Source organism: Amblyomma maculatum, chromosome 2 (assembly GCF_055883805.1).
Source record: "Amblyomma maculatum isolate TAMU_Amacu chromosome 2, ASM5588380v1, whole genome shotgun sequence".
NCBI lineage: Eukaryota > Metazoa > Arthropoda > Arachnida > Ixodida > Ixodidae > Amblyomma > Amblyomma maculatum.
Window position 1 is genome coordinate 28315007 of NC_139345.1, and position 15476 is coordinate 28330482.

General features: G+C 44.1%; 1 protein-coding gene across 2 annotated transcripts in view; it reads right to left on the reverse strand.

The window, feature by feature from the left end:
- ash1 (histone-lysine N-methyltransferase ash1) overlaps nt 1-10797 on the reverse strand; it is a 74844-nt gene extending 64047 nt beyond the window's left edge. For both annotated transcript variants that reach the window (XM_084593606.1, XM_084593605.1), the window contains exons 1-2: nt 10556-10797; nt 3106-3319 (exon numbers count right to left, since the gene is read on the reverse strand). In XM_084593606.1, coding sequence (XP_084449732.1) covers nt 3106-3225 — 120 coding nt within the window. In that variant the 5' untranslated portion in view covers nt 3226-3319; nt 10556-10797. The remainder of the gene's footprint in view (nt 1-3105; nt 3320-10555) is intronic.
- Nucleotides 10798-15476: the final 4679 nt, after the last annotated feature.

Genomic DNA, 15476 nt, shown 5'->3' on the forward strand with positions numbered 1-15476 from the left:
AAGTAATAGAAATCAATGCAACGAAGTTCTCGCCACACCACACCATTTTTCGCAGCATTTTGTATTTTTAATGCAATCCACAAGAGAAAATCAATGCAAAATGTCATATGCCAGTAGACTGAAGGCATTTTGTGGTTTCATTTTTTTTGCAGTGCAGGTAATAAAGCCATTTAACCTGACCACGGTCATTAACAGCCAGCAGGATGAGAAGCAAAAGTTTCATGTCCTCTATTTGGTCCAGCAAGTATTTGTATTTGGCGCCAAAGCTCTCCACTGAAATAGAGATATGCTCAATGCTACCATGTAAAAGAAGACAACAGTGTGGCTCAGAAGACTTTTTGAGGTCCTGGAAACTGAACGTGACACCGAATATTACTCGGACAACAATATGATCTGACCTTTGGCTGCTAACGTGCCACCATGCTAGTGGCTTCTATATGCCCTTTAGCTAAGCCAACTTTACCCCCATATAGCACCATATGGCCCTCTGCCATTATCCCACTTTCTCTCCCTGGCTTGACATCATGCTACATCATGTTTGGCACCAAGATGGTTTATAGAGCCTCAGCATCACAAATCGGCTCAGGCTATGGGCACGCCATAGTGAAGGGCTTCGGAAATTTCAACTACTTGGAATTCTTTAAAGTGCACAGACATTAACAGTACAGTGAAACCCCGTTCATACGTTTTTCACGAGACCGGGAAAAAAAAAACGTAACAGCTGGGAAAATGCAACAGTAAGAAAAGTTCTGAAAATTAATGAAAACAGTGCGGCTTATAATTGAAACTATTTATTGAGGTTAAAAATGAAAAAAAAAACTTGCTTAAATAAACTGAGAATGGTAGATTGCCGTTTCTTTCGTTCGCTGAAAGCACCACGCATTTCCCAATAGCCTGGAAGGCCACATTAGTGTCTGTGTCGCTTTGAGGTGCGACGTACCTGCAAAGGAGGTCCAGAGCCGCCGCGGCTTCCCCAAAGCTCGGTTCAGTCAACTCCTCGGAATCATGCAGCTCGTGCTCTTCGTCATCACAGTCAGAGCCTTTACTCGTGACCGAATTCGCAACGATCTCGGCAATGCTGCACTCTGACGTCACAACAGCAGCATCCACGGCAATGTAGTTGTAATATGACACACAGCTCATTCATAGCCTCTTGATCACAAAATTCTTCGGATTCTTCAGACTCTGTGGCAGTTCCCATTTCCCAGTCACTGTGAAAGCCACACAGAACGAAGCAGTGCCGTGCAGTTTATGCGCTCACTGCAGTCCATGCTGAAGAGACGTAATTGTATAGCGCCAAGTACTGAAACAGCCATAGGTTGCTGTCCGCTATCAATACAAGCGAGAGAGAGCTTCACAATACATTTCCTGTACGCATGCTTTAGGTTCTTTATGATGCCGGCATCCAATGGCTGCAAATGGCTTGTAGTGTTAGGTGGGAAGCACACAAGCTTCATGTTCCAAGAAACGGTGGATCTCTCGGGTGGACAGCACGTTGTCCAGAAAAAGTAAAACATTTCTGCACTGGGAACCCCCCTTGTAGTCAAAGTACCAAAGAAATTCTTTGAATAAAGAACACGTCATCCATGCACGACTCTTGCTTTTGTAGTGACATAGCAGCAAGAGTGTTCTTCAAGCACCGTGGGTTCTGATGTTTTCCAATTACCCATGGCTTTAGCTTGTCTGAGTCATCTATGTTACAACAAAGGAGTACCGCCAATTGGCCTTTGCTGCATTTGCCTTCATGGCATGCTCCGCCTTTCATGCTTAATGACTTTGATGGCTGCACACGGAAGAAAAGGCCAGTTTTGTCAGCATTGTAAATGTCACAAGGCTCATACCCCTCAATTGTAGCCGGGCCTTCCAATCGTAGACTGTTTCTAGGTTGACACTTGCTGCTTCTCCGCTTACCGTCTTATAAGCGATGCTGTGCCTTTCGAAAACGGTCGATCCAGCCGTTTGACACCATAAATCTGCCCACGCCACACCATGAATTGATGCCCAATCTGTCGGCTAGTCCATTGCCTTCTCACGCAGAATGCTCCTGTCAAAGCTGATACCTCGTCGAGGTTTGCAAACTTGGCACCACAAGCCTTCGGGCCAAAAAGCTCAACATTCCCTTCTATTTCGGCATGCTTCGAGATGATGCTGTTAAGCGTAGAGGGTGGCAGAACAAGGTCTTTTGCAATATCCACTCTCTTCCGTGCTACCTGCCTGTCGGCTGCATTCTCTATGGCTAGCTTTTCCTCAAGGATAAACGTCTTCCGCTTGCACGACGCTATTGATGCCATCGAAGCACGACGAAGACGTTACTTTGACAACAGAAAAAAAAATGGGCGGAGAAAAAAAATGCGAGTTCGAGGCTACGGTGGCATATCGAGTTGATGGTATGGCCATCTAGTGCCAGTCTCTCCAACTTGCGTGCGCCTTCTTCCCGCCAGTTCCGTAGACAAACCTGGCCAAGACTCGTCAAAAGCCATAATGGTAGCTGGCGCACGTTGCTCGAGCGGATTCGGGGAGCCAGGTTGTGACAAATCATGCAGGTACGTTTTCACTGCTACAATGTACCAGAGGGGTTTCCAATACATTGCATTCTATGGGAGCTATGCTGGGACCAGATGAAAACAACGTAACAGCCAGGAAAACGCAGCAGTGAGGAACGTAACAGCAGGGTTCTACTGCACACGGGTGCCTCGCTTTTGGCCTCCACTGAAAGCGACTGCCACAGTCAGGATTGAGCCCGTGCTATTGGGTTCAGCAGTTGAGCATCCTAACCAATGAGCCACTGAGGTGGGTCATTTGGCATCAAGAGTTCAACCCTTCGGCAAAAAGAGAAAAGGGGGGGGGGGGGGGGGTTGAACCTGTAAACTGATTGATTAGCAGAGCAATTGCACGAGATGCAGGTTTCCCACCAGGAGGATGAATTGGTCACTTGCAATAAAGAAAAACTTCATCAGAAGTCGTGTTTTTAGACTCTTCAGTGCAACAGCATAGCTTGCCATGATGGTTACAGTATTGCTTATATAGAAAGTGCGCACAGCAGCAAAATAACTTTTTTGGCGCTGCCAGCAAAGTGGCCATGCAATGGCATTCAACAGCGCTCACATGTGAGGCACATGTTCGTTCCTCCAAGCACTGTGGCAGCGAAGTTCCTCCTGTGCCAGGCACGCCATTGTGAGCTCCACTGGGGCCCAGCCGCGGTGCCTGGCACCTGGCGTCAGCCATTGGCAGTCTCCTGCAGCCGCTACGTGCTCTCTCTGCCGCCTTCCAGGGCCAGCATGGCTGCTGCTGCTGCTGCTGCTGCTGCTACCTCCACCTCCTGCAAACATAATACACCAACATAGGCGTTTCGTGGCTGCGGCCAAAACAGGACACAATAAGGATGGAAATATGGCCCAAAGAAGCAGCAGCCTGGAGGAGTCTGAAACGACAGCAACACCAGCTTCCAACGCAGTACGCAAGGGTGACTCTCTGCACATGATTTGGCAACAGCGTTGCCACTGAGAGCAGTCATAGAATGTTCAACAATTTAAAAAAGAAGGTATATTATACATCTACTGCATCACAGCCGAGATGTTATAAGAAACAGCAATAATACACTAGTACTTCTTGAGTGTGCAAGAACAACTACCCTGCAGTAGCCTTGCACAATGTTGAATCAATGTAGGTTACTTATTTAAAGGGAGCAAAAAATTAACTTCTAGATCCCAACTACACTGGCGCAATTGAGACAGTGATGTCTAAGCTGCCAAATTATACAATGGCTTTGTTAAATATGATACAAAAGGCTTTTGAAGAAACGTTTCACTCATCAGCTACGCCGACTTTTACGTATCCCAATGCTGGAAAAGATGACAGGTGAGCAGGAATAGTGGTTTCACACTGGCTAAAGTGAAGAACCATAAGTATATAAGGCCTCGCCCACTGAATGCTTTTACACAGCACAACAGGACACTTTGTTGATGATAGTTTTAATGGGCTATGGCTGTACATCAATTAATAAATCCAGGATTTAGTGGCACCATGTAACACCTTAAGCACTTTATGATGCGAAGGGAGCACAGCCTTTTTGCATGCGTCTTTTTTACATCAAAAGATGTCCTTAGAGTGTGTAAATCATAATCAAATTTAACAAACACTCTTGAGAAAAAAAAAAAAATACTGCTATTTTCTTTTTCCTGAATTGGCATCATTACCACCATGATGCCACTATGATGATGAATTCTTATTTTGTATTATATATGTACCCAACTTGTTCCCCTGTATCGTCTCCTTTGTATCCACTCCTGCATGGGCCCGAGAAGGGCCTGCAGTATTTGTAAATAAATAAAATAAATATATATATATATAACACATTAATCCTACTTCAGCAATAGATGTTCATGTGGTGGGATGCAGCGGTAACACCAAAGTTTCACCCCAGAATGTCGCTTCAGCTTGTTTCGCACAATTTTCCATGCAAAATTGAAATTATGAATGTTCATTTTATTTATGTCTGAACACCTGATTGAGTCAATATGAGGCAAGACCTTTTCATTTCCACAATAAGCTCACAACTCGTTTTGATCACCTGTCATTGTCTTTAACCAAACCACTTTCATCATGAATTTAGAACAGGAGTGCATGCTGATAAAGTCACAGCTAGTTGGTACATATTTTTAAGGAATAACAGAGTGGAGACGAAGGACAAGGAAGAAGACAACACCTTCCTTGTCCTTCGTCTCCGCGCTGTTATTCCTTAAAAATATGTACCAACTAGCTCAACTTTCCGTGACATTCAGCCTGCGTGAAAAGGTAAGTGGACACATGGACACATACTTCACTGACAGATGCACCACTTAAAGTAGTTCAAAATGGATTGAAAGCTGTTTTTGGCAGTACTATAAATTTTATCCCCTGCACTACACTATAAAATGATAAGCATAAAATTTAGGTTTAAAAAAGAGAAGGAAAAGGAATCAGTGCGTTTAGCTCATACTAGCCCTGAATTCCAGCACATAAAAGTGCTTCAATATTGCAAGCAGTACTCCATAAACTAGCAACTGCACTCTAATATTCCGCAGAGTGAAAACATACTGGTGCTCACTGTGTACCTTGTAAAAAAATAAATAAATAAAGGGGTCTCAATTTTCAATGCAGGACGAAGCAAGCAACCAACCACCTATTGCTCTTAGTCTCCCTAGTAATTAGGCGCACTGACAGAGGGCACAAATAAATAAATAAAAAAAAAAGCAGAGAGGAGTTGGTTTTCTGCTGTACAGTAGAGTTTCTCTAAGGGCAAAGCTTTTGCAGCTGTACTTCTGATAAGCTCTTAAGGGCACTCTTTAAGGGCAAAATGCAATAGCATAGGCTACTATCCGACATATAAGCCCCACATTAACCAAGCCGTATGAAAGTACTATCATGGCCTAGGAGTAGCGTGCCTGACTCAGAATCCAAGAGCACTGGAAGGTTGATTCTTATTCCCCATTCCCACCTCGAATGGGCGACCTCTCAACTTTCTGATATACCCCGCCGGGGTGGTGCAGTGGTTACGGCGTTCGACTACTGTTCCCAAGAATGCGGGATCAAATCCCGGCCTCGGCGGCCGCTTTTTGTTGGCGGCGAAAAGCAAGGTGCCCGTGCGCTGTGCGATGCCAGTGCACGTTAAAGAACCCCAGGTGGTCAGAATTTCCGAAGTCCTCCACTACGGCGTATCTCATAGCCTGAGTCGCTTCGGGACGTTAAACCCCATAAACCAACCAACCTACTTTCTGATATCACGTCATATCGTCTCGTTAGTTGCACAAACCATCGAAGAATCAGAGCTTGGCCATGTCAAGTGCCAGCTACTACCTACTAGCACCATGCCAGTGATTTTTCAGTCCCAATGCCGATGCTGGATTTTCGACATAAAACCTCCTTTAACACTACAGAATTAAGGTTACAGATTTTCTACAGATATGATCAGCATGAACTGCAGAAAGTTGCGCACACCAATTAGACGCAATATTGGTGTGTCAGATGTAACAAATGAAAAAAAAAATAATAATAATGACATTCTTCTAAACTTGCATAAAGAAAAGTGAAAAAGGCCATTTTGCATGTGACGTGTAATTAAGCCCATTCTGTTGTTTGAAATATAAAAACCATCTTTTCTACATGTTTTTCAAAGCGATCAGAGCTGGAACTTCTCGAGCAATATTTTTGATAGATTCCCTGCTATGTGACAGACAAGCAGTTGTCACTGAAAAGCTGATACTCCTGCCACATGAGCACTTGTAAGGCTCCAAAGGCAGTTGACGCATAGCTAAAAGGCAAAGCCTCAAGACATTTGCGAAAAAGGCTCGTAGCCAGAAATCCAGTGATCAGCGGCCTTTAAGCAGCGCAAAGGAGTAACCCAAACATGAGCGCAAGCGAGTGAGCTCAAAAAACAAAAGAGTCTTAAACATAATTTTGATTATATCAGAGTAAATAAAATTTTGAATATTATATTTAAGCCTGGTTAATTTTATCAGGGTTAATTTTGCATTAGAATGAACTTTAAAAATCTGGGGTGTAGAGAGAAGACGTCGAATGTTTTCAGCAGCCGCACCGACATACACACGCTATGCTTTGCTCACTTTGCTCCTTAGGCTGTGCTTTCTTTGAAGCCATTTTGTTGTGCGTGCATTTTTTGTTTGTTTACTCGCTAATTTACTATTTATTTTACACTGCCATAACTTAGCTCAACTGTTCTATATATTTAATGTGATTTTGCCGATCAACAGATGGCACTACAGAGGTTGCCTGAATCATTATCAATATTGTCGTCTACCTTTAAACTTGCTGTGTAGTTGCACTACTGCTCTTTTTGGTTTTGCTTCTTTAGAGCAATAGACTGGCTTTAAGTAAAGGTCCTGGAGAAATGCCATTTGACAAGGGTATTAAACACACGGCCCTAAATGGTCCATAGGAAGCACTGAATGAAACTTTTGAAAGTATCTTTTACCAAAAGGCTAAAGCTACAAAGGTAATTATGAAGGAGGCAATTATGTTTAATTGATGAAACAAAATTCTTTTTACTAATTTGAATTGACAAATATGTTACATAATCAGTATGCAAAAACGATTTGAAAAGATGTATGTTTCGTAATTTTTTAAACATAACATCTCACTCTGAGAATTGCTAGATTCAGCTTCCGCATAAAGAAACTAATGCAGACCATAATGTTTCTTATTTATGCAGGTGTAGTGTAGCTGAGTAGTGAGCTAGAATAATGAACATGATGAGTGCACAGGCAATATCACTGCAAGAGGCTGGAATCATACACAAAACTGGTTTTCTGCGAGCATGGATATTAAGATAACAAGCCACAACATAAAACATTACTACTGGAGTTAAATTGTCCTCATTCAATGCATAACTTAATTGATTAAATGAGTGTGCTAATTCACAAGAGAAAATTTTCACTGACTGTAACTTTATTTATGTTGTATAACACACACAAAGTAAGAAAAAATTAATAAAAAAAAAAATACTGAAGACAAGTTCTACATACAAAGGAAGGCAAAGTTCTGAGGTGCTAAAATGCTCCACAACTTAGTAGGAAGGTGCTTCTTAAGGACCATAGACACTAAATTTTGGTTTTTATTTTTTTTGTCAATAACGGGCATGACATTACTGCACATGGATCACATCTTTTTCACCTACAACTATTAAATAATTTATGATTGAATTTTCCCCTCACCTGTATTGGTTTCAGTTTGCATAGCTGACGTAAAAGTAAAGTCTAGGTGATATCAGGAATGAAAAAACTGTAATGCAGTCGCTGCTTCACTCGTGAGTGTTGCAGTTAAGACAAGCTGGCTTTATTACTGTTGTAAATTAATATTAGGAAGAAGCAATTTTATTGCAGTTTTTTCATCCTTCACATGATTTATACATAACTGATGTCACAGTCATCGATCGGCGGTTGAAACCAGAACAATCATAGGCAAATAGCAGATGGTAAAAATAGATGGTGTATAGCAATGTCCCGAACATCATCCCAAAGAATGAAGCTTGCAACAAAAAGTGACATTTCCATTTGCCGTGAGAGTTGCCTGGTTTCCAATCTTATGGTAGCTGACAGCATAAAATAGACCGAACCTGAAAGTTGGAAGGCTCACGTAGACCTCTCTGGAGCCTTTTGCCATATCAGGCCATTTAAGCATTAATATGCACTCCAAATATTTCACTGGAGGCCCTGTCTCCCTAGCTCGCCTGCGCATAAGACCCTGCGATAGGTAACTGGTTTAGTTTATAGAGTTTAACGTCCCAGAGCAACTTGGCATATGAGAGACGCCGCAGTGAAGGGCTCCAGAAAATTTTACCACCTGCGGTTCTTTAATATGCACTGACATCCACACGGGCGCCTTTCTTTCTGCCTTTATCGAAAAGTGGTCGCCACAGCCGGGATTTGATCCTACATCTTTGGTTGGAGCAGTTGAGTTCGTTAATCATTGAGGCTCCGCAACAAGGCTATCGTATTTAACTGATGTGAAACAAAAAGCAAAACAGAACAATGTGAATTGAAATCCTGTAGTTTGTTTTGAGTCTGCATGGTGTAGGTCAAAGCTTAGCCTCCAATTTCTGAAAGCCACAAGAGAGATTCGCGATTACTTTCACAAGCAACAGTGGAGTCTCTGGGTGGAACCAAAAAAAGAAAATCAAAATGTCATTTTTTAAACAAATTTTGGCCTTTATAGTGTCCCCATACCTTAATGCTTCCGTTCATTTCATGCCTGGTTTACTGACAGTGCCTCTGTTTTTGCCCGAACTCATTTTCAGCCACTTTTCCAAGCTCACATTCCAAGATGACCAAGGTTTACGATGACCTACCATGTTTGTCTTACAGCGTAAATCCCTTGAAAATGCTAGAAAAATCTGCACCTGGGATCAGCACACTCGGGCCTTGAAACTGCATACAATAGCAGCAAAACATTTGCCAAATAATGGTTTAATAAAGAAGTGATACTCTAATCTGCGCCATTCATTTTTTTTTTTTTGTTCATACGGAAAGGATGTAAGATGAAATGAAAATCCAAAAATGACCAGGTAAGGTTTTTCTACCATACACATTTGTGTCCAGCACAATCCTGAGCATTTAATTAACTTTCAGCAAAATTTCAAAAGTACATTAATAAAAAGCATGCATCTATGCTACTGACTAGGTGCCCGGTGAATGTCTTTGATCACTTCGACATTTTCATCACAGAGAGACAAGTTACTAATCCATCTATATTAGCCTCGAAAACGCGTAACAGGTTTCCAGATGCCAAGTGCAGAAAGCTCTAAACAGACATACGTGGCGAATTACGGCGGCTGCGCATAAAATTTGAATGTGATCGACTGTATATCTGCAAATGAAACATACTCCGACAGGATTGTGAAACGCCCAAGTCCGACGATTCGGCCAAGCTTTTTCCAGCCGTACAACGTTGCGCTAAGAGCAGAGGACGGGTCAAAATACCGCTGTTGGTGAAACGCACGACACCACTTGAGATCTCCCAAGCTATTCCAAGCGGTTTTAGCGGTTTTCATGGAAGGACAAGAAACGAACTCGTGTATCTTCCAACAGACGTTTGCGGAAGCCGAGCACGGGATTACTTGGCGGTCATCGAACAAGTCATGTTGCGAGTAGCACAAACAATAACACCCTGGACTACTCACAATGCATTAGCATGGGCGGGTCAGGTGATCAGTGGGCCAATTTGCTATGAGATAAGCAACATGCAGAACCTAAATTACCCATCCCAATATTTGTGTCGTTGAAACTAGCATTAAATGAGTGAAGTTTGTGCCTAGCAGGTTAGGCATTCTAGAGGTGACCTAAGAGAAGAACGCAGAAAATGAACACGAAATAAGAGGTCATTTTAGCTCGTCGATGCATGCAGTGCGGCTGACGCTCGACGAGGCGATGTGTTGCAGGTTACAGTCGTCCTGCCGAGGCTAGACTACTGGATAGAGCGGTAGACCCGCCGAACGATATCCAATTCGGCAGTTCAGAATGATGGTTTTTGCACCATGCACAAAGGCCAACAAATGTAGTGCGGTTCCTCGAATAGAAACTACCTGCAGCCCCCCCCCCCCCCCCCCTTTTCTTTCTTTTTTTTTTTTTTTTTTTTCTTTTTTCTGACCAACACTCTTATCTAACCGCCAGGAAATGGCACAGCGCCGCGTTCAAAACGAGCTTCTGAAACCGACCGCAATACGATTGATGTAAAAACTACTGAGGCGTTCAGGTCTGATGAAGTGTAAAATATATGGAGGAATCATACAATGAGTTCACCGCATGGTAACTGCAAAATGGGTTGTAACACACGCCGCTTTAGAACATCACGTCTTTTCTCGCGAAGTTTGAAGAGCGCGTGGCGATCACTTGCAAAGCACAAGATCACAGCCTGTTTCACGTTAAAATTTTACTAAGGTCAGACACAACGCAAAGCAGCCATTGCAGAACAAGCTTTTGTGAACCTCAACAGATCAACCCTCAGCGTAGCTGAGGTGGGTAGGGTCTAGTCTAACGAGGTACTAAAATTGCTAGAAACTCACCTTTTCACGCATCCATTGCTGATCGAGTAAACCCATATCTGTGCACAGCACCAGTGAACACGCACAAGCGCTCCTCCAGTCTCATCGTAAAAATTTCAGAGTAAAAACGACAAGCGCTCAGGTAGCCTCACAAATGGTGTTTTTCTTGTTTTGAGGACGAAAGCGTTGCCTTCAGGATAAACACATTATGGCCGCCAATCAACATGGCGGGAGATTCTCGCGGGCACCGTCGGGAGTAATCCGGAAACGGGATTCATGAAACGCATCCACTTTCGGAGAGTACAGACAACTTTCAGTAAAATCTGAAGGAGGTAATCTTTGCGGGCAACAGTGGCAACAGCTCCGAGCGGTTTCTCATTTATCGCTCTTGGTGATTATGCGATTATGCAACAGTTGGAAAACTAACTGCACGGCTTCTACCTGGGAAAATTCCGGAAAAGGTATTTGCTCCGGACACTGTTTGTCCCTAATGATCCGTCCTCTGAAGCTGTAATACGGAATCCAGGTAGAATTACGCGAACGGCCACATGGCCCCATCACAAATACTATCGCAAACCTCCAGCACTGATTTAGAGCTCTTGCAGGTCAGAATCGGCAAATAGAAGTGCAGCTCAGAGAGTATCGATCGCATGGTTCGATTTGTGACCGATTTGTGAGAGGTTTGCGATTTGATCGCTGCAGAATATGCAATCATTCTCCAAAGGATAGAGCTAGGACACACCGACTCGTAATCTTTGCGGGCAGCAACTGCTCCAAGCGGTAGTTTAACAAAACTTGAAGTTGGGCTAGATGGTGCATTGTAACTTGACTGAAGATTAGGGACAGTGTCCGGAGCAAAGACCTTTTCCGGAATGTTTCCAGGTAGAAGCCGGCAGTTAGTTTTGGCGTTAGTTTTTCAACTGTTGCATAATCACGAAGAGCGATAAATGAGAAACCGCTTGGAGCATTGTAACTTGACTGAAGATAAAGCGCCTTCAGTCAAGTTACAATGCTCCAAGCGGTTTCTCATTTATCGCTCTTCGTGATTATGCAACAGTTGAAAAACTAACGCCAAAACTAACTGCCGGCTTCTACCTGGAAACATTCCGGAAAAGGTCTTTGCTCCGGACACTGTCCCTAATGATCCATCCTCTGAAGCCGAATACGGAATCCAGGTAGAATTACAAGAACGGTCACATGGCCACAAATACTATCGTAAACCTCTAGCACTGATTTAGAGCTCTTGCAGGTCAGAATCGTCAAATAGAGCTCAGAGGCATAGAGCTCGTAAAAAGGCAGCTCAGAGAGTATCGATGGCATGGCTCGGTTTGTGACCGGTTTGTGAGAGGTTTGCGATTTGATCGCTGCAGAATATGCAATCTGGTGGTGAAACTTTATTCTCCAAGGAATAGAGCTAGGACATGATGCTTAACCGCCTAGACCTTGTCTAGACCAAATACACCGACTCCCAGGAACATCGAGTTTCAGTCCCCACCTCCTAAGAGGGTAATTATGAGGATGTCCCTGCGAGCTCTATTCTGGGATGTGCTCTGTGGGATGTTCCGTTTCGTTTCCACTTCAGGACCAAGCTAAATACTTTCCAGGACAGTTGCCCAGCATCCATTTCTCACGAAAGCGAGTGAACGAGAGCAGCACAATTTTTCTATTAATTCCAAACACCAAAGGCATACTCTTCGTCATTGTAGCACGGGCGTAGCCAGGGGGAGGGCTTATGGGGCTTCAGCCCCCCCACGAAATTTTTTCATACTGTCATACGCCGCAGACCAAAACAACCACCAGAGTCGGAAATCAATCTGGACTGTCTGTATAGTATGTCTTTTTCACGCTCAGCAAGAGATTTCGGCGGGAATGAAAAAAAGCGAAAGGTGCATTTAGTTTTCTGAAATCGTTCATCGGACCATACAAAGGAGACAAGCCATACTCTAATTGACAAAGCACGCAGAAATGGAATGTGTGGAGAAATAAAAAAAAAAATCTAGGAGGGAGCGTGACACCACATGCGCAGCCTCCGCAGGCCAAACTCGATCTTCTGACACCGCACTGTCTTCTCCATCCCGGGCCTCTTGTTCGCACTGAATCTGGGTGTTTTTAGTCGCTATGTATGCTCCGGTGGAAAGTACGCCGAAGTGGTCTGCTGAGAGTCCTCGTTTGTTCGTAACACTTCAGTTCGTTGTAGTGCAGATGCTGCCTTGAATGACTGGAAAACTGGCTATGATGATTTTTTAGTTCTGCCTTTGCTGAATTAAACGAATAATTTTCGTCTGAAACAATACATGAGCAGGATACTCGATGAAACGAAAGCCCCGAAAGCCCCGTGCAATCTTTGCATCCCGGCATGCAGAATTTATGGCCCAGTTGAGAGGTGACAGGTTGGTGATTGGTATCTCGATACGGAGGAGGCTGAGCAGCAACGTCAGCCCCTGTCGAAAAACATTTCTGGCTATGCCACTGCATTGTAGCTATAGATAATTTTCGCCATTTGGCTTGCAAAGATACTCAACAACTTCTCACTAATATTTCGGTTGCACTTTCCCAGCATAATTTATCTAGGGGGGTTGCAACTGATCTTCTGTTGTGGTTTTTCAGAGAATATAAACAGCAAATGTTGAAACATGGAAATTGGCTTCCTGGGAAAATATATAAAATACAACGCAGTCCGCTGCATTACATACAACCTACCACGATATAAGGGGCAATATTCAATAAGAATCGCAAGCTCGCAAAAAAAAAAAAAAAAAAAAAGGCATTGTGGCGCCCAACTAGCATGGCGCGCAACTTCTCCCGAAAACACAAAATAGCTCTACTAATCGCTTTATTTTTGTTGTCGACAAAGAAATGAAGAGCTCAATTAACAGAACGTTGCATGTGACCCTAATTAATTAAACAGGAAATGAAATAAATAACTATTCACGAAAATATTTTATATAACTTGGCTGATCTGGAGTACAGTGCTGTCACGATTCTAGTCCGTGTTCGGGTGTTAACCAGGTCCACACGATGACGGGAACGCAAGGTGAATTTATACAATATTTATATCATGGTAAAGGGCACAACAATACCGGCACGGGGGTCGAAAGTTACTGGATTGACGCGATTGTCTTCGTGCAGCGACGGCCAGGGAGACACGTCCGCTCCAGGCGAGCAGCTCGACACGCGACGACTCTCACGATGGTCTCGACGGGTCTCGCTCGACTACCGGCTGAGCGCCGGACCAGCCGGACGCTGTAGCGACGGCCAGGGAGACACGTCCGCTCCAGACGAGCAGCATGGCACGCGACGACTCTCACGGTGTCTCGACGGGTCTCGCTCGACCACCGGCTGAGCGCCGGACGCTGTAGTTGGCCGCGGGCCAAGAGGCCCGATCACGAGCGCACTGGGTTCCCGCCGCGGTGCGAAAATGTAGGAGAGGAGGGCGCGCCGCCGTGACGCTGGCGGTCGTGGAGGCATGGTGGAGGCACCAATATTTCTGGTCTCTGCTCTGACAAGTCCAGACACGCCGGTCGCCGAGGCTTCTCCTAATTGCGCTGGTGCATTGCGGTGCAGCCCCGGGCTTGTACGCGGGCGTCATGCGCTCGCCCGCATCTGCTCGACTGAAGGAACTGCTCGCTGCAGGTGCCGCGGGTGCCGTGGCTAGAAGCACAATCATAACAGCACTTGTATGTACTGAGACGCCCTTCTGGAGTATACATAAAATTTCCTGAGATGAACAGATGCGCTTACCTAAGGATGGCGACTGCTCAGGTTTTCCAACATGTGGATGTGTGCGTAATTACCAAAAGTCCAGAAAGCACACACTCCCAGGGACGTCCCGTTTAAGTCCCCACCTCCCACATCCTAACCGGGTAATCCGCAGGAGGTCCTCATGAGCTCCTTTCCGGGATATGTTGTAACCTCCTGAGGAGGATGAATTAAAGCATGATTCTATGCGAAAAGGGGAAAAAAAAACATGGAGTTGATTTAGCCATGGTGTCTAAATGATTAGGCATCTTGCATCTGGATCGAAAGCAAGGATGTGGTCAACTCCGGTGGTTTTTCCATCATTTTGTGTTTTTGGTTGAATTACATTCCTCGGCACGTCCTGACTCGAACACGAAAAACCATTTTTCGAAATTCCAATTAGAAGTATTTTTAAAAAGAAAAAACAGCAAATCGAAACCGAAACTGCTTTCACGGCCAGAAACGACGTCCGAGGTGACGAAATGGTGACGTCACACTCAGTATTAGAGAAACACTCGTACGTGCGTTGGATGGTGAAAATAAAGTATGGAAATCATGAAGCATTGCATAAAATGTCTGAGGTAGTTCAATATAAGCCTCACACTTTTATAATCATGCGGGAAATGGAAAGTAACGCCGGTATACTGTTTGTGACATCAGAAACTCAGTGTTGCAGGCAGAAATAGTATCAACTTAAGCCATGAAAACAGCATATTTTAAAGTCGTGTTGCGCGCGAGCGGATTATCGTACGGCGCCCAAATTTTGTTGAATGCGTCAAGACGGTGAGGAGAATCTACAGTAAAATTTTTATTAGAATATTCGAATGTCGAAAAACCCCCGGAGTTGCCCTTTAAGTGTGTTGAACACTTGTTGAGTTTAGAATATACGTACTAGAATATATCTGAGGTTTGGGTTACGTTTATATGTTAACGTAACACAGCGAGAGCCCCACAATTTCGCTATTAACTCTAAACACAAAAGGCACACTCTTCGTCACTGTAGCTATAAATAATTTTCGCCAACCTTGCTACAATACTCTGCAATTGCTCACTAAAATTTCAGTTGGGCTTCCCCAGCATATAGTATATCTATTCTTCGTCTCACAAGATGTTTGCCGCATTGCGAAAGGCAGAGGCACCCCGATCCGATCAGGATCGCACGCACTGCAATCGGCAATTATGCTCCTGAGTCCCTCTTGCCCCC